General features: G+C 43.8%; 1 protein-coding gene across 1 annotated transcript in view; it reads left to right on the top strand.

Moving 5' to 3' along the window:
* cfap74 (cilia and flagella associated protein 74) overlaps nucleotides 1-22,301 on the top strand; it is an 87,857-nt gene that overhangs the window by 9,226 nt on the left and 56,330 nt on the right. The window contains exons 7-15 of the mRNA XM_020051348.2: nucleotides 2,884-3,057; nucleotides 3,191-3,301; nucleotides 4,066-4,168; nucleotides 10,684-10,841; nucleotides 10,967-11,117; nucleotides 16,454-16,636; nucleotides 16,806-16,871; nucleotides 17,751-17,915; nucleotides 18,029-18,147. Coding sequence (XP_019906907.2) covers nucleotides 2,884-3,057; nucleotides 3,191-3,301; nucleotides 4,066-4,168; nucleotides 10,684-10,841; nucleotides 10,967-11,117; nucleotides 16,454-16,636; nucleotides 16,806-16,871; nucleotides 17,751-17,915; nucleotides 18,029-18,147 — 1,230 coding nt within the window. The remainder of the gene's footprint in view (nucleotides 1-2,883; nucleotides 3,058-3,190; nucleotides 3,302-4,065; nucleotides 4,169-10,683; nucleotides 10,842-10,966; nucleotides 11,118-16,453; nucleotides 16,637-16,805; nucleotides 16,872-17,750; nucleotides 17,916-18,028; nucleotides 18,148-22,301) is intronic.

Genomic DNA, 22,301 nt, shown 5'->3' with positions numbered 1-22,301 from the left:
TCTTCCAAACCAGGTCCCAATCTAGCTCGTTTGTATGTGTATATATGTTTCCCCTCTGCTCCCCACATTGTGGATCATTGTTGCTGTTGCTTGTCATTGTTGCTGTTGCTGTTGCTGTCGCTGTTGCTGGCTATATGCTGGTGAGTGTGGTTTGTGCTACTGTTTGTATGTTAGTTGTTAAGTCGCATTGTTGCGCACTTTATTTTCATTCAGTAGAGTAGTTATTGTTTTCCGTTCGTGTTCGGTTTGTTGTTTGTTGTTTTAATAAACCAACGAACGTGATCTCTGCCTGCGCCTGGTTCCTCCAACGCTACACCACGACATGTGTTACAGAATGATCCACCAAACCTGGAACCAGCAGGCAGTCCCTCCAGAGAGGGTATATACCTGGAGGGGCGATTGGGGGTCTGACTCCCTCTCCTCAGATGACGACGAAGCGGTCTATGAGAGAGTGGAGGAGGATCCCCTTGGGGAGCAGTGCTGGGGGTTGCCCCAAGACGGGTTCGGGGTGCCGCTGTGGGGCATGGACCAGTATGGAGTGGTCAAGCCCCTCACCAAAGAGCAAGGGGAGCTGGTGAAGGGTCTCCTGCAGGACATGCAGGAGGCAGGAAGGACAGGACGCAGGCGAGGCCGGAGGAAGAAGAGGGCGAGGTGCCCAACGCTTGGTCCGAGGTCCCCCCAGGAAAATTTTAGGGGGGGGCTGAGTGGGTGCCCGGGGGAAGTCCCGACGGCGCCCCCTCTATGTCCGGTGCCTCCTCGACCCCGTGCAGGCTGGCCAGGCTGTAGGCTGGCAATTAGGCGCACACCGCTTCCTGCTCCGCGGCCTTCCGCCGCCCCTGTCCCTGCGCCACGGCGCCGATTGCCCACTGCTGCTTTGGAGCAGCAGCCAGCGCCTCCTACCTGCCAGCAGCGGCAGTCAGCGCCCCCTGCTGCATTGGAGCAGCAGCCAGCGCCTCCTTCCTGCCAGTGGCAGCAGCCTGCACCGCCTGAGGCCGAGGAGGAGTGGCCTGCACCGCCTGAGGCCGAGGAGGAGTGGCCTGCACCGCCTGAGGCCGAGGAGGAGTGGCCTGCACCGCCTGAGGCCGAGGAGGAGTGGCCTGCACCGCCTGAGGCCGAGGAGGAGTGGCCTGCACCGCCTGAGGCCGAGGAGGAGTGGCCTGCACCGCCTGAGCTTGCCGGGGTTTGGCTGCCACCGCCCTCTCCTGTCCCGGCCGCCCCGGCGCCCCTTCCTGTCCCGGCCGCCCCGGCGCCCCTTCCTGTCCCGGCCGCCCCGGCGCCCCTTCCTGTCCCGGCCGCCCCGGCGCCCCTTCCTGTCCCGGCCGCCCCGGCGCCCCTTCCTGTCCCGGCCGCCCCGGCGCCCCTTCCTGTCCCGGCCGCCCCGGCGCCCCTTCCTGTCCCGGCCGCCCCGGCGCCCCTTCCTGCCCCGGCGCCCTCTCCTGTCCCGGCAGCCCCGGTCCCTCCTTCGGCTCTTCCGGCTACCGACCCACCGTCGGCTCTTCCGGCTACCGACCCACCGTCGGCTCTTCCGGCTACCGACCCACCGTCGGCTCTTCCGGCTACCGACCCACCGTCGGCTCTCCCGGCCTCTGACCCTCCGCCGGCTACCGACCCTCCGTCGGCTCTCCCGGCCTCTGACCCTCCGCCGGCTACCGACCCTCCTTCGGCTCTTCCGGCTACCGACCCTCCTTCGGCTCTTCCGGCTACCGACCCTCCTTCGGCTCTTCCGGCTACCGACCCTCCTTCGGCTCTTCCGGCTACCGACCCTCCTTCGGCTCTCCCGGCTACCGACCCTCCGTCGGCTCTCCCGGCTACCGACCCTCCGTCGGCTCTCCCTGCCTCTGACCCTCCGCCGGCTACCGACCCTCCGTCGGCTCTCCCGGCCCCTGACCCTCCGCCGGCTCCTGTTCTTCAGCCGGTTCTGCCTCCCCGGCCTGTCCCGACGGCTCCGCCACCCTGGTTAGTCGCGGCTGTTCCGCCCCCTCGGCGGGTTTGTGCCGATGGGGGTACTGTGCTGCCCCGCCCCCCCTCCCTTGGGCTGGGGTTCGTCTTGGCCCGTCCGGTGGCCGGGCCTTTGGGGGGGGGTACTGTCATGGTGCGGTGAGCAGCAGCGCCACCGTGCCATATTTCCACAAGTTCCCATATTCTCGCGAACACATCCCGGACTGTCACATGTTTCCCATCTTCCAAACCAGGTCCCAATCTAGCTCGTTTGTATGTGTATATATGTTTCCCCTCTGCTCCCCACATTGTGGATCATTGTTGCTGTTGCTTGTCATTGTTGCTGTTGCTGTTGCTGTCGCTGTTGCTGGCTATATGCTGGTGAGTGTGGTTTGTGCTACTGTTTGTATGTTAGTTGTTAAGTCGCATTGTTGCGCACTTTATTTTCATTCAGTAGAGTAGTTATTGTTTTCCGTTCGTGTTCGGTTTGTTGTTTGTTGTTTTAATAAACCAACGAACGTGATCTCTGCCTGCGCCTGGTTCCTCCAACGCTACACCACGACATGTGTTACATTAAATATGCATTTATTATCACATTTTAAGTTTATTCAAGACCAGTTTTATGCAAATACCATATGTACCCATAGATTTTAAGTCATATGCCAATCACGCAGATATCTTGCGAAGCAAAGCTAATACTTGTAGACTTCCACTAATTGCACTAACACTTGTTAGCATTTGCTCACAAAACAAGACTTACATTTATTATCTCTAACTCCCTTCATACTGCATGCAGAGACATAGACATTGTATCGACAAGTTAATCTAGCCTTGATTAAGTAAAAAATAGGTACTTATTCGCTGTTGTTGCATTTTCCCTGTAAGTACCAGTGTCATCTTTGAATTTCCTGCCTCTTTTCTATATCTCTGTCTATATCTGTGCAGACTGGAGCTGTGTCAGGTGGAAGTGGACCTAAGTCGTTTCTCCTTACTTTGTGGGGAGGTGCAGAAAGAGGAGCTGGCATACCAGTCGTTTGAGGCCCAAAGAGGGGAGGCCAGACTGAAGCAGGAGGACACCCATACACAGGGCCTTCAGCTCCAGACGCAGTGTTTGAAAGCGTAAGGCACTAATCCTTTTACTTTTGTTTTTCATGAACAACTTTGGATAATTTGTCTTTCTAGACGTTCAAGAAAACTGCATGGTTGTCTTGACTGTTGTTACTGAAATAATTGACAAGATGTTTGTTAACAGGACGCAAGCTGCAGTACATAGGGAAGAGGAGACTGGTGGTCAGAGGACCACAGAGCAGGTCCAGGCTAGCCACCAGAAAGCTGTGCTGTATCTAAAAGAGACAATCAGCAGGTAACAACTTATAGTTGAGGATAGTTGTAGAGTACTTCATTTGTGATGAGAATGCCCTAGAGTCGTGAATACAGGTGACACACTAATGAGATAGCTACAGTGCATTCAGTATTCAAGTATTCAGACCCCTTAAATGTTTCCACATTTTGTTACAACCTTATTCTAAAATGGATTAAATAGATTTTTATCCTCAATCTACACACAATACCCCATAATGAGCAAAAACCTCCATTCTTCCTGGAGCTGGCCATCAGGCAAAACTGAGCAATAAAAATGAGGGAGAAGTGCCTTGGTCAGGGAGGTTACCCAAGAACCTGATGGTCATCCTGACAGAACTAAAGCTCAATAAAAACCAGATTTTTGGTTATAGCCCTACTTAGAATTAGACGAACTGATGGATACGTTTTTTATGTTGTTGCGTAAAGTTTAAAGAAAGTTGAGGTGTTACATATCAATAGCTTAGTGCAATTGCTGGTTGATGAGTAAGTACTAGCCAGCTCTTAAAGCTGTAAAGAAAGGTTGACTAATACTTACTCGTCCACAACCAACAATTGGGCTAAGCTATTGATATGCTACACCTCAACTTTCTTCAAACTTCATGCAACAGCATTAAACTGGTATCCATCAGTTTCTGTAACTTTGTATAAGTAAGAACATATCTAAAATCTGGGAATCCCAAAGAATCCCTTAATCCTCATAAAACAAATGTATTCAACCTCCTTCCCTTTTGAGTGATACTGTAGCTACGTCCCTCTTGTGTTCAGGATGCATCAGGAGAAGGCAGAGAAGGAACAGCAGATTTTAGAGCAGAAGCAGAAGAGGATGGAGGCAGTCCTGTCTTTAAAGGCCAACATTGCAGCCACCCAAGTAAGCTATATATAGATATATTAGGGCTGTCAAAGTTAACACATGCAATTAATTTAAAATGCGTAACAGTGTTAATTTCTGTCTCTTAATACTTTTTATTGTCTATGTGGACACATTTTCCTTGTTCCCCTGCTTTATATCTTACAAATACAATGATTATAGAAATACTGTTTTAACAGCTTATTAGCCAGTAATAGGCTTACTAGTATCTACTAACTTCCTAGGAATAATCATAAGAATTGAGCAATTGCTAGTAAAACTGAAGATGAACTTCAGTCACAATATCACCGTATACAGTTTCAGTTAAGGCTTACTATAACGTAACTACTGTATGTAAAGCCAGCAAATGTGTTTGTCTATCCTGACCCAAAACGCATGCATGGATGCGTACTTCGAAAATCCACCAAAAACAGTCGCAATATAACCGTAAACTGTTTTATTTCAGGCTTACTATAATGTAGATACAAACGGTTTTAGCCAGTGAAGTTTTCGTCTGTATGGAATAATTAATGATGTGTACATTGCTTCGACTGCGAGGAGATACCAACTCGGGGCCTATAGTTCACAAGTCCGCTTGTCTAACTACGCTATTTAACAAGGGGTAGTCAGTCAGTCACTTACTCAGTAAAATACATTCGTTCTTCTTAGCTGGCTCTGCTCACGCTGACCGGCAAAAATTATAAAAGCACGTAATATGTTACACAAGCATTGTAAAACATGCAAAAATGCTGCATTGTATCAAATGTTGAATATAAACCACCTTTTACACACTCAGCTGTTATAACACTTATTGTAACATCAAATGCTGGAAATTTAACAAGCCGGAACCAGGACGCACATTGTAAAACATCAAACATCTATGACTACAACAAAGCAATCATGAATTACATACTTTTTTATGCCCAATGCACGCCCATTGTGTTACAGTTGTTCTCATAAGTTTGCATACCCTGGCAGGAATTATTAAATGTTGGCATTGATTTTGAAAATTTGACTGATCATGCAAAATCATCTTTTATTTAAGGATAGTGATCATATGAAGCTATTTATTATCACATACAGTGGGGAGAACAGGTATTTGATACACTGCTGACTTTGCAGGTTTTCCTACTTACAAAGCATGTAGAGGTCTGTAATTTTCTGTAAAAAGGTCTGTAAAAGACAGAATCTAAAACAAAAATCCAGAAAATCACATGGTATGATTTTTAAATCATTAATTTGCATTTTATTGCATGAAATAAGTATTTCATCACCTACCAACCAGTTAGAATTCAGGCTCTCACAGACCTGTTAGTTTTTCTTTAAGAAGCCCTCCTGTTCTCCACTCCACTTTTCTGCAAAGGGGACAGGACGACTGCACCGTATTGGGAGAAGGTCATGTGGTCTGATGAGACAAAAATAGAGCTTTTTGGTCTAAACTCCACTCGCCGTGTTTGGAGGAAGAAGAAGGATGAGTACAACCCCAAGAACACCATCCCAACAGTGAAGCATGGAGGTGGAAACATCATTCTTTGGGGATGCTTTTCTGCAAAGGGGACAGGACAACTGCACCGTATTGAGGAGTGGCCTAGCCAGTCTCCAGACCTGAACCCAATAGAAAATCTTTGGAGGGAGCTGAAAGTCTGTATTGCCCAGCGACAGCCCCGAAACCTGAAGGATCTGGAGATGGTCTGTATGGAGTGGGCCAAAATCCCTGCTGCAGTGTGTGCAAACCTGGTCAAGAACTACAGGAAACGTATGATCTCTGTAATTGCAAACAAAGGTTTCTGTACCAAATATTAAGTTTAGCTTTTCTGATGTATCAAATACTTATGTCATGCAATAAAATGCAAATTAATGAAAGCTCATACAATGTGACTTTCTGGATTTTTGTTTTAGATTCCGTCACTCACAGTTGAGGAGTACCTATGATAGAAATTACAGACTTCTGCATGCTTTGTAAGTGGGAGAACCTGCAAAATCGGCAGTGTATCAAATACTTGTTCTCCCCACTGTAGTTGTTATTATATCATAATGATAACCCAAATGTCCCTTATCAAATGTTTACATAGCCTTGAATGTTTGGCCTTGTTACAGACTCACAGGGTGACACACACAGGTGAAAATGACAATTAAAGGTGAATTTCCCACACCTGTGGCTTTTTAGATTGCAATTAGTGTCTGTGTATAAATAGTCAATGAGTTTGTTAGCTCTCACGTGGATGCACTGAGCAGGCTAAATACTGAGCCATGGGGAGTAGAAAAGAACTGTCAAAAGACCTGCGTTGGTAATGGAACTTTACAAAGATGGAAAAGGTTATGAAAAGATATCAAAAGCCTTGCAAAAGCCAGTCAGTACTGTTAAATCACTTATTAAGAAGTCTCTAGATACCAAGCCAATGTCAGGTAGACCAAGAAAGATTTCAGCTAAAACTGCCAGAAGAATTGTTTCGGGATACAAAAAAAAAAACCCACAGGTAACCTCAGGAGAAATATAGGCAGCTCTGGAAAAAAACAGTGTGGTTGTTTCAAGGAGCACAATACGACAATACTTGAACAAAAATCAGCTGCATATTCGAGTTGCCAGAAAGAAGCCAGAAAGAAGCCTTTACTGCGCCGATGCCACAAAAAAGCCCGGTTACAATATGCCCGACAACACCTTGACAAGCCTCACAGCTTCTGGCAGACTATACATTTGGAGTGACGAGACCAAAATAGAGATTTATGGTCACTACCATAAAAGCTATGTTTGGAGAAGAGTCAACAAGGCCTATAGTGAACAGAATACCATCCACACTGAAGCATGGTGGTGGCTCACTGATGTTTTGGGGGTGTGTGAGCTCTAAAGGCATGGGGAATCTTGTGAAAATGTATGACGATGACAATTATCCTAAGCACAAGGCCAGGTTGACCCTCCAGTTGTTACAGCAGAAAAGGGTGTTGTTTCTGGAGTGTCCATCGCAGTCTCCTGACCTTAAAATCATCAAGCCACTCTGGGGAGATCTCAAACATGCAGTACATGCAAGACGACCAAAGACTTTGCATGACCTGGTGGTATTTTGCCAAGATGAATGGGCAGCTATACCACCTGCAAGAAATTTGGGCCTCATAGACAACTATTGCAAAAGACTGCACACTGGCAATGTGGGTGGATTGATTTCCTGCCTGCTGGGCCCTGTCCGGGGCCTCCCCCAAATAGGGCCACAGTGTCACCAGACCCCCTGTCTCAGTCCCAAGGTCTTACACTTCTATATTATTTTACAGGAGGAGTAGGGTCAGTTCTCCTTCTCCACTAAGTTCTCCTTCTCCACTATAAATCATTGTTGATATGAGGAATGCATCTTCTGAATTTTCCCAGTCTCCTCTCGTTTTGAACTTAGGAGGACATGAGGTCCTGGCCCACACCTGCGGAGAAAGACCCGTTGCTGTCCTTGTCCAAATTCCTACTGGTTGTGTTGCAGATCAAGACAATACCTGACGGTATCACTGTGCTGACATCTCCCCATCCCCCGTTTTGTCCCTTTCCTTGTCCATCTGGTCATGCTTCCGACCTGGATTAAGTTTAAATAGACTCTAGTCTCAGCCCACATGCATTTATTAATTATTACAATTGTAATCTTAATATGTTCACCCGGCACAGCCAGAAGAGGACTGGTCACCCCTCTGAGCCTGGGTCCTTGGCGTTTAAGGCCAGGTGTTTTTTAAAATCACTTTATGACAACAGCTGATGTAAAAAGGGCTTTATAAATAAATTTGATTGATTGATTGTCATTGATGCTAAAGGGGGCAATACAGAGTATTCAGAACTAAGGGTATACAGACTTTTGAACAGGGGTTAGTTAATTTTTTTATTTGTTTTATGCACAATCATAAAACAAACTTTGCCATGTTTTGTTTTATGATTGTGCCCTTCTGTTATGACCTACTGTTGAATATGAATCCCATAAGAAATAAAAGACGTGTTTTGCCTGCTCATTCATGTTTTCTTTACAAATGGTACATATATTACCAGTTCTCCAAGGGTATGCAAACTTTTGAGTGTGACTGTACGTAGTGAAATCACACCTCGTCATATTTCATTCACCGGACATGCTTACGCCATAAAGGAAGTTCCGCCCTATCATAAGACATACAGGAAGTGTGTTTGTATTGAAGGTCTTATCATACAAAAAAAAGCAACAATAATTTTTTTTACAGAAAGATTATTTTTAAGAACACAGGCTATGGTATTTTCATTCATTTATGAGGCCCTACACAAAGGTAAAATAATAGACATTATCGACTAGTTTGCGACGATCAAAGGATATCCACATTAACGGAACACCCCGGACTCTCCACTATTACGCACACCTGTTCCTCATCACATCACCCTGGATTTCCCATCATTACACACACCAGATCCTCACTACTACAGCCTATAACTGCCCTTGTGTTTGTCTGACTCTTAGTGGAGTATTGTCTGCTAGTTGTCCGTGTGTGTTCGTTGTTTTTCTCGCCTAATGCGCTTGTTCTTTTGTATCAGTTCTAGCCGTTTCAGCCTTTATTGTTTGTATTCATGCTTTTCAGCTTAGTAAACCCTTATTTCACTGTTCATCTTGGGCCTGGTCTCCTTGGGTACCCCACCATGACATACATGAATAACGAAATGTAAAAATGTAAATTTGATTAGCAGAGTAAAAGGATATTCAAAGGATAACTTGCAGTAGTGTCTCACCGTGGCATTTACAGTCGCTGTTGGTTTGTTTCTTCGGGATCTATTTCTGATCCTTCATCTGACTCCATCTCATCTAAGTTTTGCAGCATCTGCAATGCTGTCAGGGCATCGAATCGTTAGGCTCTGTTTGCCATTGTGAACTAAACGCTGTAAATTGTGTCTGAGTTGTGTCTGACTTGCTCACTGAGTTTAGATTATATACAATTTCTACTTTCAGTAGCCAACATGAAAATATATAAAAGTAATTTGTTCATTGTATTGATGAAAAACAGTAACTTGTAAAATATCTGCTGAATTGATAATTGGTGATAGTTGGTATTTCGTCTAAAGAATAATTATTTAGCATTATACATTTGTAGAATGTTAATCTTCAGTAAAATATTAAGAGAAAATTCAAAGAGAGATAGGATGTTTATGCGATTTTGTTTCTCTTTCTATCCTAAGATAAACAGTCACATGTAATACCTTTGTTGAATTGGTAGAATGTCTGGTATTTCGTTTCTTAAAATAATATTTAGAGTTACATTTTAGATTTACATTTGATGAATCAGCCTACATGAGAAGCTGAATCTCCCACAGAAAAATGGTTATGTGTGATACATATGTTGAATTGTCAAGTAGCCTATATTGATAATAGCTTAATTAAAATGTTGAATGGTCATGGAAATCTAGTATTTCATTTGTAATTTCATTTAAATTCATCCAGGAATCTGTCGTTCATCAGGGTGTAGCACACATTCATCCATTGACATCATGCATTCAGTGAGGGGTGATTAGCGCCTGGGTACCATAAGCAGTCTGCCTGGGTACCAAAGCTAATTTCCGTGGGCTATTGGGCGATAAAGTAGGGAAACAGGGTAAACAAACAGATAGTATCTAAAAAGTTTTTCGTATGTGAGTTTAGAATTCTGACAATGGAACAATGTAATATACGCCTATTTAGGAAAAGTCATAGAAGGAGGAGGTTGTAGTTTTCAAAGTGGCTGTTTTATTTTAATTACAAACTCAAACCCAAGTTCCAATGGGCATTTGACAGTCCTAGTGATAACAGGCATTACCAGCTATACAATGTTCCTTCGACACAGGCATTACCAGCTATCGCAATGTTCCTTCGACACTGTCAGCCAGGTGTCCATTTTGTAGTTGCTCCATTGAAAGTGCTGAAGATATTCTTTCCCTATCTGGGACTGGGCTGCTTTGCTGCATGGTTGGTCGACCCTTCCTCACAATTTCCAGATTTTCTTGAAAAGTCCTTCTCGAAAAAGGATTTGCAAGTTAATCCACTACGAAATCAATGTATTCTTCTCCTTCAGCCATTGTGCGTTAAAAAAACGAAATCAATACATCTAAAAATCACGAAAGAAAGTTTAAAAAGATCTCTGATTATCCAACGTAACTCACTAACTAGTTTTATTTCAATTAGTTAACTACCCTCATTATCATGCCCCACAAAACTGCTGACGTAGGTGGCTTGGCCAGCTAGAAGCCTATGCGTGTCAAAAAATACACCCAACATGGAAAAACTCAAAATCTGACAGGTGAAAACAACACCAGGGACAACAACATTAATCGCTTTTAATCACGGGCTGGCAGAACTAGGCTTGCCTGGTTCCTTTTCTGTCTTTGCTCAGACCCTTGACATATCTATATATTTGTAACCTCTCATTCTGTACTACATGGAAACAAAATATCTTCTCAGTCTGTTTTCTGATAATTTGAAGTCTACTAACAGCAGTTGCATACTGTCTAGCTAAGTTGAGAACTCCTGTACTGTATGTATCGACCAATCCTGTATTCCCCATCACTACTATTTTCGATCCAGAAAAGTCTTCATGTCCAACAGACGAGGGCCAAAGCCGAGGCTCAGAAACGAGAGGAAAATGAAAGACAGCTGAGAAAGTCTCTACAGACACAGGGTACCAACAGCACCAAGTACATATACCAACAGAGGAAACTCCAAGAATTCCACAGAAAGAAAAAGTTAGTACCTCTGCTCAATCTTATTTCCTTTCCAAATTGAACACACAGGTGTTTTTTTCAAATCAACAAGCAGATCAACATGAATCTATTTTGCTCACAATGTTCTTGTTGAGCTTGTTTTTCAGATCCTTTGATTTGAAGCAGCAATCCAAACGTATTGAAATAATTTCAAAGTTACTGCTGGAAGAGGAGTTGTTAAAGAGACGCCAGGCTCTGCTTCCCACTCCATCCCACTCTGTAAACATGGCCTCAAGGCAAAGGGGATCTTCAGAGAAGGTATGTGAGACTGACATTTTTATTCACCTTGTCATTGATAAAATAACCTTTGAGCTTCATGACTTTCACTTGGAAATATAGGGCGCCTTGCAGAAATATTTAAACCCCTGACCAATTCTCTTACATTACTGAATTACAGATTGTACATTGACATTTTGTCTGTTTGATATTTTAAAGCATTGAAACACAAAATAAATTATTGTAAATTATTTGGGAAATATATGAATAAAAATGAAACATTGAATGATGTTGCATCCATAGGCATTTAACCCCTGTGCTGTGGAAGGTTCAAGTTTACACATATGAAAGAAATTGCCCTAACAACAAAATTATTTTTCCATTGTCCTTTACCTGTTAACCATTAAAGTTGCTAATATATCTGAAATAAATCTCCAAGTTTCAAGTTTTAAAATTTAAAGTTTCATTTGTCAAATTCACTGAACAACCCAGCGTCATCCTGCACAATTTAATTCTTATGACATGGCACCCGACAACTACGTAGAAAGAGTTAAGGAGAAGAATATACAGTGGGGAGAACAAGTATTTGATACACTGCCGATTTTGCAGGTTTTCCCACTTACAAAGCATGTAGAAGCCTGACATTTTTATCATAGGTACTCTTCAACTGTGAGTGACAGAAATCCAGAAAATCACTTTGTATGATTTTTAAGTAATTCATTTGCATTTTATTGCATGACATAAGTATTTGATACATCAGAAAAGCATACATACATACATACATCCATCTTCTTCCGCTTCATCCGGGGCCGGGTCACGGGGGCAGCAGTCTAAGCAGAGATGCCCAGACCTCCCTCTCCCCAGACACTTCCTCCAGCTCTTCCGGGGGGACACCGAGGCGTTCCCAGGCCAGCCGGGAAACATAGTCCCTCCAGCGTGTCCTAGGTCTTCCCCGGGGTCTCCTCCCGGTGGGACGGGACCGGAACACCTTCCCAGGAAGGCGTTCCGGAGGCATCCGAAACAGATGCCCAAGCCACCTCAGCTGACCCCTCTCGATGTGGAGGAGCAGCGGCTCTACTCTGAGCTCCTCCCGGGTGACCAAGCTTCTCACCCTATCTCTAAGGGATCGCCCAGCCACCCTGCGGAGAAAGCTCATTTCGGCCGCCTGTATCCGGGATCTTGTCCTTTCGGCCATGACCCAAAGCTCATGACCATAGGTGAGAGTAGGAACGTAGATTGATCGGGTAATCGAGAGCTTCGCCTTGCGGCTCAGCTCTTTCTTCACCATGACAGACCGATACATCGACCGCATTACTGCAGAAGCTGCACCGATCCGTCTGTCAATCTCCCGTTCCATCCTTCCCTCACTCGTGAACAAGACCCCATAGATACTTAAACTCCTCCACTTGAGGCAGGCACTCTCCACCAACCTGAAGTGGGCAAGCCACCCTTTTCCGACTGAGGACCATGGCCTCGGATTTGGAGGTACTGATTCTCATCCCCACCGCTTCACACTCGGCTGCAAACCGTCCCAGTGCATGCTGAAGGTCCTGGTTTGAAGGGGCCAACACGACAACATCATCCGCAAAGAGCAGAGACGGAATCGTGTGGTCCCCAAACCTGACACCCTCCGGCCCCTGGCTGCGCCTAGAAATTCTGTCCATAAAAATTATGAACAGAACCGGCGACAAAGGGCAGCCCTGCCGGAGTCCAACATGCACTGGGAACAAGTCTGACTTACTGCCGGCAATGCGGACCAAGCTCCTGCTTCGGTCGTACAGGGACCTGACAGCCCTTAGCAAAGGACCCAGGACCCCATATTCCCGAAGCACCCTCCACAGGATGCTGCGAGGGACACAGTCGAATGCCTTCTCCAAATCCACAAAACACATGTGGATTGGTTGGGCAAACTCCCATGAACCCTCCAACACCCTGTAGAGGGTATAGAGCTGGTCCAGTGTTCCACGGCCCGGACAAAAACCACACTGTTCCTCCTGAATCCGAGGTTCTACTATCGGCCGTATTCTCCTCTCCAGAACCTTCTCGGGGAAGCTGAGAAGTTTGATCCCCCTATAGTTGGAACACACCCTCCGGTCCCCCTTCTTAAAAAGAGGGACCACCACCCCGGTCTGCCATCCCAAAGGCACTGTCCCTGACCGCCACGCGATGTTGCACAGGCGTGTCAACCAAGACAGCCCCACAACATCCAGAGACTTGAGGTACTAAGGTCGGAACTCATCCACCCCCGGTGCCTTGCCACCGAGGAGTTTCTTGACCACCTCAGTGACTTCAGCCCGCGTGATGGACGAGTCCACCTCTGAGCCCTCATCCTCTGCTTCCTTAATGGAAGACGTGACGGCGGGATTGAGGAGATCCTCGAAGTACTCCTTCCACCGCCCGACAACATCCCCAGTTGAGGTCAACAGCTGCCCACCTCTACTGTAAACAGCGTTGGTAGGGCACTGTTTCCCTGTCCTGAGGAGCCGGACGGTTTGCCAGAATCTCTTCGAGGCCAGCCGATAGTCCTTCTCCATGGCCTCACCGAACTCCTCCCAGGCCCGAGTTTTTGCCTCCACAACCACCCGGGCTGCAGTCCGCTTGGCCTGTCGTGACCCGTCAGCTGCCTCAGGAGTCCCAGGCCTGATAGGACTCCTTCTTCAGCTTCACGGCATCCCTTACTTCCGGTGTCCACCACCGGGTTCGGGGATTGCTGCCTCGACAGGCACCGGAGACCTTACGGCCACGGTTTTCTTTGAGACTGTGGTCCCAGCTCTCTTCAGGTCATTGACCAGGTCCTGCCATGTAGTTCTGGGCTGATCCCTCACCTTCCTCATGATCATTGATGCCCCACAAGGTGAGATCTTGCATGGAGCCCCAGACCGAGGGAGATTGACCATCATCTTGAACTTCTTCCATTTTCTAATAATTGCGCCAACAGTTGTTGCCTTCTCACCAAGCTGCTTGCCCTATTGTCCTGTAGGCCATCCCAGCCTTGTGCACGTCTACAATTTTATCCCTGATGTCCTTACACAGCTCTCTGGTCTTGGCCATTGTGGAGAGGTTGGAGTCTGTTTGATTGAGTGTGTGGACAGGTGTCTTTTATACAGGTAACGATTTCAAACAGGTGCGGTTAATACAGGTAATGAGTGGAGAACAGGAGGGCTTCTTAAAGAAAAACTAACAGGTCTGTGAGAGACGGAATTCTTACTGGTTGGCCTAAAGCACTGTTGCTTGATAAACATGGTAAATTTCAAAGAATGAATAAAACATAGTCTACAGCTTGTTCGTAAAAACAAAATTGATAGATCCAAGGATATGTAGCCTCTTTTCAAGTAAAAACATTGCAGTGTATTATTCTAAGAATTGTATTTGTAAATTTGATTAGCAGAGTAAAAGGATGATCAAAGGACGACTTACAGTACCCTACACTGTCAAGGTGCCCCCTGTGATCACACCTCCCTCTTGGGAAGCTTGACTACATTAATCCCTGTCACCGGCCTATTAGCCACCACCGTCCATTCTTCCTGTTGCTACAGTAGCAACGCATTCACGAACAACACCCCAGACTCTCCACTATTACGCACACCTGTTCCTCATCACATCACCCTGGCCTTCCCATCATTACACACAACGGATCCTCACCACTACAGCCTATAACTGCCCTTGTGTTTGTCTGACTCTTAGTGGAGTATTGTCTGCTAGTTGTCCGTGTGTGTTCGTTGTTTTTCTTGACTAATGCGCTTGTTGTTTTGTATCAGTTCTAGCTGTTTCAGCCTTTATTGTTTGTATTTATGCTTTTCACCTTAGTAAACCCTTATTTCACTGTTCATGGGCCTGGTCTCCTTGCGTACCCACCATGACATACATGAATAACAACATTTAAAAATGTAACTTCGATTAGCAGAGTAAAAGGATATTCAAAGGATAACTTGCAGTGGTGTCTCACAGTGGCATTTGCGATCGTTGTTGGTTCGTTTATTTTTTTTGCGAGGAGACTCAGGCATTGGAGATGGCGGCTCATTATCAGAATCAGATGAAGACCTGACATCCGAGACGTCGATTTCGGGATCTATTTCTGTCTGACTCCATCTCATCTAAATTTTGCAGCATCTGCAATGCTGTCAGGGAGTCGACTCGTTGGGTTCTGTTTGCCATTGTGAACTAAACACTGTTAATTGTGTCTGAGTTGTGTCCGACTTGCTCACCGAGTTCAGATTATTTCATTTTGTGAATAATTTGCGAAATATATTTGTAGAATCTTAATCTTCAGTAAAATAAGCAGAGAAAATTCAAAGAGAAATCATAGGATATGTGTGCTATTTTGTTTCTCTTTCTGTCTAAACTCTCCAAACAAAAACAGTAACATGCAATACTTTTGCTGAATTTATAATTGGTGATTGTTGGTATTTCGTTTAATTAATAATTGTTTAGAGTAATATATTTGTCGAATTGTAATCTTCAGAGAAAATTCAAAGAGAGAAAATAGGATGTGTATGCAATTTCTTTCTCTCTTTCTCTTCTAAGATAAATAGTTACATGTAATACCTTTGTTGAATTGTTAGTTTGCGATTGGTAAAGATTGTTAAAGAATATTGTTTGTATTATGTTTCAGTAATAGCCTAGTTAAAATGTGGAATGGAAATCTTGTATTTCATTTATAAGTTCATAGTCATGAAGCACATCGTCATGAAATCTCCATAGACAAACATTCACAGTACCATGGGTTGTACTGAAATGTAGCAGTGTCTTAGGATGTTTCTGGCTAAGATGGGCAGTTCGGTTCTTTTTTTTACAGCACAGGCATCTTCCTTGTTCGTGTTGTTGAAGCATTCACAGTAACGTAAAATGCAGCAAGGCAGATATGCAAATATCCACATGTTATATTTAGGTTGGCATTTACCCGATTTATGATTTCTCTTGTGCCACTTGGGGATATTTTAGAAGGGCATCCAGTTTGAGTTGCTGTCATGTTAAAGCTTTCCATTTGTAAATGAATTGCCTCACAGTTGGCTGACAAAGCTCGAAATATTTTGAGATGTTTGTATAGCCCACCCAAGACTCTCTGCATGGTGTGTTTCACATTCATCTGAATGGGTAACTCCAAACTGTTCAGATTTCTTGTCTGTATTCATCAATTCCGCCCAAACCCTTTCCAACTGATACCTTTTATGATCATTTTGTACCCAATTATTTCCTAACCTGATACTAAAAACACACACTAAAAAAATCTACAATTGCACACAGGGTTCACATACTTTCAGGCAGCACTGTGTATGATTGTGAATGGTATATGTGTATGTGTAGGAGTTGGCTTGAATTACATCTAATTCTGAAGGTATTATGTGACTGCATGATTTGTATTTTTTCTGTGATTAAAGGAGCGCTCACCTACCCCCTCACCACCATCCAAGCAACGCACGTTGTTCAACGACAGCAGCTCTTCATCAGAGCACTCTGACCAGGAGGGGAGCATGGACCTGGAGACCGAGCAGGGCCTCACTGAGAGCCTTGCACAGCCTGAGTTTACTGGATTGTGGGACCAGACACGTCAAGTCCACCAGGTACCATTTAAACACTTATTATTATAATGTTTTATCAACTAACACATTCAATCATATTGAGAATACATGTAATGCTTAATCATATTCTCTTCTTTTGTCTCATCTCAAATGAAAATCTATGAGTATAATAACCATTAAGTACTTTTTTGTTATCAAATAACCGTTACAGCTGATGGTAAATCCTAAAACGCAACTGTCTCATGGACGCTATGAAATACTAAGTGAGAAATTAATGGTAAGTTGGGACTGGTACTGCATAACAGTGTCTTAGATAGCTTTAGAACTGCATTGCTACTGGTTCTCCCCACTGCCTCTCTCTCACTCCTGATATCCAAGGCGACAGACATCACTTCTCATTTGCTGGTGCCTTGAAGGTCTTCAATGGAAAATGACAGTCATTCAGGCCTGATAGAACTATGTGCATGAAGTCATGCAGATTTTTTTTTTACTTTTCACATGCAGTTTATACTTATGATGCCGTCATCACATCAGGCCACCAGGATTGGGTTGATTGCTGAGTTCTCAGTTTTGTTCATATAAAAGATAAGGACCAAGAGGCAAATGTTGCCTTTCTGCAGGAAAACAAAGGTTTATTCCTGGATGATGAGGATACTGGTAATCATAATGATAAAATGTTCATTGTTATCATCATTACATTGAGATTAAAGTTTAATTTTTGTTATTATATACATTAATTATTCAGCACCTCAACTATTAAAGGGGAGACTGAAATCACTGCAATGTTATTAACATAAACATTTTCCAAAGTGATTATGACATTCGCACTGCCTCTCAAAGAAACATTACGTCACATTCAGAATGGATGTTTTGTTCACGTTCCTAATTCCTGATTTGAAGCTGAGGTGTTTTAATTTCAGTAAACATGAATTTAAAATATCTATAGATTATCTCTCTTTGCTTTGTTGCAATAGTAAATATCAGTTTTTTTCATGGTGTTGGTGGCTCAATGTGAGTTGCGCAGTCGATTGAAAAAAGTTTTTTCACCTTGTCTGCTTACGGGTTCGATCTAGCAGCCTTATGCTTACAGCTCCATCCCTCTAACCAAATGTTTAACAAAACTGAATTAGTGTTTGTTTCACCCGTACTTTTTCAGAGTAATCAAAGCGAAGACGCTAAATCATTACAGACACAACCAAAAAGACAGGACATGTCTTTGCTCCCAGTGGGAAAACTTCCAGGGGCTGGTAAAAGAGTAATACATGGGAAGGGATTCAAAGGCGCACCTTTCATCAGCAAACCAGAAACTATTCTCTTCAAGGTACACTCCTGTGTTCATACTGTGCAGTCAATTCACACAAAATGGCACTTTATTTATACTGGGCCTTAATTTTATAACATTCAGTTATTTCACATGTCCATATACTGTTGCAGGACTTTGAGGTGGGAAAGATTTACAAGAAGAAGGTCATCCTGAAGAATGTTAGCTACACAACCAACTATTGCAAGTTACTTGGTGTCAACATGGATCTGATTGATGTCATTTCTATTAGGTGAGCCTTATATTCTAAGTTCCATGGCAGAAGTAGAAAATGAATTACTGTTTTGCAAACCAATGAAGTTTGCAGACTCTATTTTCCTTTTATGTAAAACATTGTTTGGACCTGCACCCCCAGAAGGATGTGCATTTGCCTTCACTTATTTGTATGCTCAGAAATATAGGACACGGTTAATGCAAAGGTCTTACTTCACATGAACTGATCTGAAATCTCCACCCAAGTTGGTTTTGGGTCATATTGTTTAATAATCTTTCAAAACGTTTAGAATGTTTTGATTGGGCAATCCGATCCTAGATATTTGGGTACAGTAGATTGGTGCAACTTCTCGCTTGAGCATACACCCCCTCACAGCCTACATACTCAGTCATGATAATGCGGTTCTCTCAGTCTGAGAATTCATCCTCCCCAATCACAAAACAAAGGAGGGATGAGTGTTAAACGTGGGTCACACACACCACTTACTCCATTGTTTCCCAGAGTGATACTGAAATCTCTTGATGTGGTTATGTGGTCCTCTGCTCTTTCTGCCTGAGTAAGTTAGCTCACTTTCTCCCAGGCTCCTGCCGGCTGAAACGGGGCCCAGTCAGTGTGTATCGTGGCTGGGCTGGTTAGAGCCTCGGCAAGTCCTGTCAGCACATATCCTCTACACGCGCACACCCCACACATCTTCTCTCTTACACGTTCACACAAACACACTCCATTCTCTTAGTGAGCTGTTCAGCTCACCCACTCTGGGGTGCCTGTGCCACTGCCTATATTCTGCCAGCATCGTGACTCAAAGAAGGAGGAGGATCCTTTATTATTTGAGCTATAGCACACAATAGTATCACTTTTGAATAGGTTGATTTGGGTTGTCTTCATTGGATTTTACTTTAAACACACAATATATGTGCTTGTGATTAAAACAAAGGTGTATGGATAGAATGGAACATATTTAAGTAATATTATTCAAATGACCACTATGTACAGGCTTTGCATAGTGGGAAAGAATTGTCAACATGCTCAGATTTTTACATGCCGCCTATTCGTCGTTCCTTCAACGCCCCCTGGAATTCTAAAAATGTATTCCCATCTCTCTTTCCCCAGCATTGCTGTGTATGTGCCAAAGCGGTTCCTTTTTCTGGCATGTCTTGACCATACTGTTAGCTTCTACTGGGGGAATGACACACTATACACATGCAATTGAAGTTTAAAAAACTGAAATATGTTGCTTGCATAAATGTTCAACCACTTTGCTGTAGTAGCTCATAAACCTAACATGGAAAGTTTTCTTACCACTGGCTTCCACCTGTTAACCTTTAAAACTGCTGTCTTATTTTCTGGATGAGCTAACTTTTCAGCTGTCGTCATTACAAAAAAGATAGTTAGCTGGTGTAGCTAACTAACGTTAACATTGTAATGCAGAAAGGTTAGCTAGCTCATGCAGCTACCTTTTACAGTTTTTAGTCAACTACTGTAACGTTAGAGAGACCTTTTACTCATTGAAACAAGAAACCAGGCAAGCCTAGTTCAGCCGGCCCGCAATAGAAAGTGTTGCCAACTCAAGATTCGAACCCAAGTCACCCGCACGAATGACTGTATCGATAACCACTATACCACAGAGCTGTGCATATGCTGGGTGTCAGTATAACCTCTTATCTCTATCCTGAATAAATCCTCTTTTGCCACTGGCCGTTTTAATAGTTAATTGGCTATTCGTGAATGACATTGATACAGTTCAACTGACTAAAGTTTCTTACTAAGTTTACCTCCACCACAAATAGCGTCTATGTATGCCATTTACCACTGGCTGTTTTAACAGCGTATTAGCCAGTAATAAGCTTTACCGGTATCTACTAACTTACTGGAATAGTCATGAGAATTGATCAATTGCTAGCGATTCTGCCAAAGCTATTTCATTTCATGGCAAAACAACATACGTTTTTCTTTCATTCGTGAATAACATTTATACAGTAACTATCAAAAAAAGAGACAACAACACATTTTTTCATCAAGTGAAAAGACCAGTGAATCGTGGAATCTACCAGAAATAATTAATAAATGTCATTGCTCTCAATAGATTCAAGCTCAGGTCTTCCACATGAGAGGCACTGTCTTTAACCACTACACCACAGCATTACATGATTCAGCAGTTGCTAGACTCCATTGAGGATAGCATGTGCACGTTTCCCATAATGATTTATTAGTTGTGGTTACTACTTCACCCTCTCCTGCATGTCCTTGGTTCTCCTCATTTCTGTAAGTTACATTTATTTTGCGGCAGTGGGTTTTATCAGCTTCTTTAATAAATTATTGAGTAAACTTCATAAAAGCTTAAGAAATGAAGTTTATATTTGTATGTATAACTATGTAGGATAGGTTCAATTAAGATTTGCTTTCGTTGATGTTGATACCTCCGTGAACCTCAGCTTAAGTGACCTTTAAGGAGACGAGAAGGGTTCGGGTTAAATGCGTTTGATCCTACACACTGCAGTCAGGGCCTTCTCATGTATTTGCTACTTTCAAGCTTGCGTTAACGAGTGTTGTGATTCATTTGACAACACTGCTAAAGTGAAGCAATGTTTCACATAGTTAATGCAGAGTAGCGAGCCTGCAGGTGGAGAGGGAGAAGCCGTGGGAGATTGACAGGAGGGAAGAGAACGTAACACCTTCCAAAAAAAGCAACGAGTCCGGGGAAGATTGCAAGGAAACATGGCCATGTCTCTAGCAATTAACGCTCCAAAATCACCCTTTTTGGCAGTGTGCATTTTAATTTTGACAACAAGCTAAGGAGCATCAGGTAGAAAATGTACATATAATATCTGCATATGAAATTAAAGTGTAACATTTAAAAGTAATTTTGAATAATTGAATATAAAGTTAGTACTTGATATTATTAAGTATATTCTATATATCTACATTGGGGAGAACAAGTATATGATACACTGCCGATTTTGCAGGTTTTTCTACTTACAAAGCATATAGAGGTCTGTAATTTTTATCATAGGTACACTTCAACTGTGAGAGATGGAATCTAAAACAAAAATCCAAAAAATCACATTGTATGATTTTTTAATAACCATTTGCATTGTATTGCATGACATAAGTATTTGATCACCTACCAACCAGTAAGAATTCCGTCTCTCACAGACCTTCTTAAAGAAAAAAACTGAGGGCTTTTTCTTTAAGAAGCCCTCCGGTTCTCCACTCATTACCTGTTTTAACTGAACCTGTTTGAACTTGTTACCTGTATAAAAGACACCTGTCCACACTCTCAATCAAACAGACTCCAACCTTTCCACAATGGCCAAGACTAGAGAGCTGTGTAAGGACATCAGGGATAAAATTGTAGACGTGCACAAGGCTGGGATGGGCTACAGGACAATAGGCAAGCAGCCTGGTGAGAAGGCAACAACTGTTGGCGCAGTTATTAGAAAATGGAAGGAGTTCAAGATGACGGTCGATCTCCCTCGGTCTGGGGCTCCATGCAAGATCTCACCTCGTGGGGTATCAATGATCATGAGGAAGGTGAGGGATCAGCCCAGAACTACACGGCAGGACCTGGTCAATGACCTGAAGAGAGCTGGGTCCTCAGTCTCAAAGAAAATCATTAGTAACACACTACACCGTCATGGATTAAAATCCTGCAGCGCACGCAAGGTCCCCCTGCTCAAGCCAGCACATGTACAGGCCCGTCTGAAGTTTGCCAATGACCATCTGGATGATCCAGAGGAGGAATGGGAGAAGGTCATGTGGTCTGATGAGACAAAAATAGAGCTTTTTGGTCTAAACTCCACTCACCATGTTTGGAAGAAAAAGGATGAGTACAATCCCAAGAACACCATCCCAACCGTGAAGCATGGAGGTGGAAACATCATTCTTTGGGGATGCTTTTCTGCAAAAGGGACAGGACGACTGCACCGTATTGAGGGGAGGATGGATGGGGCCATGTATCGCGAGATCTTGGCCAACAACCTCCTTCCATCAGTAAGAGCATTGAAGATGGGTCGTGGCTGGGTCTTCCAGCATGACAACGACCCGAAACACAGCCTGGGCAACTAAGGAGTGGCTCCCTAAGAAGCATCTCAAGGTCCTGGAGTGGCCTAGCCAGTCTCCAGACCTGGACCCAATAGAAAATCTTTGGAGGGAGCTGAAAGTCCGTATTGCCC

The sequence above is a fragment of the Esox lucius genome, chromosome 12 (assembly GCF_011004845.1).
Source record: "Esox lucius isolate fEsoLuc1 chromosome 12, fEsoLuc1.pri, whole genome shotgun sequence".
Lineage (NCBI taxonomy): Eukaryota > Metazoa > Chordata > Actinopteri > Esociformes > Esocidae > Esox > Esox lucius.
This window is presented reverse-complemented; position numbering and strand designations above follow the sequence as displayed.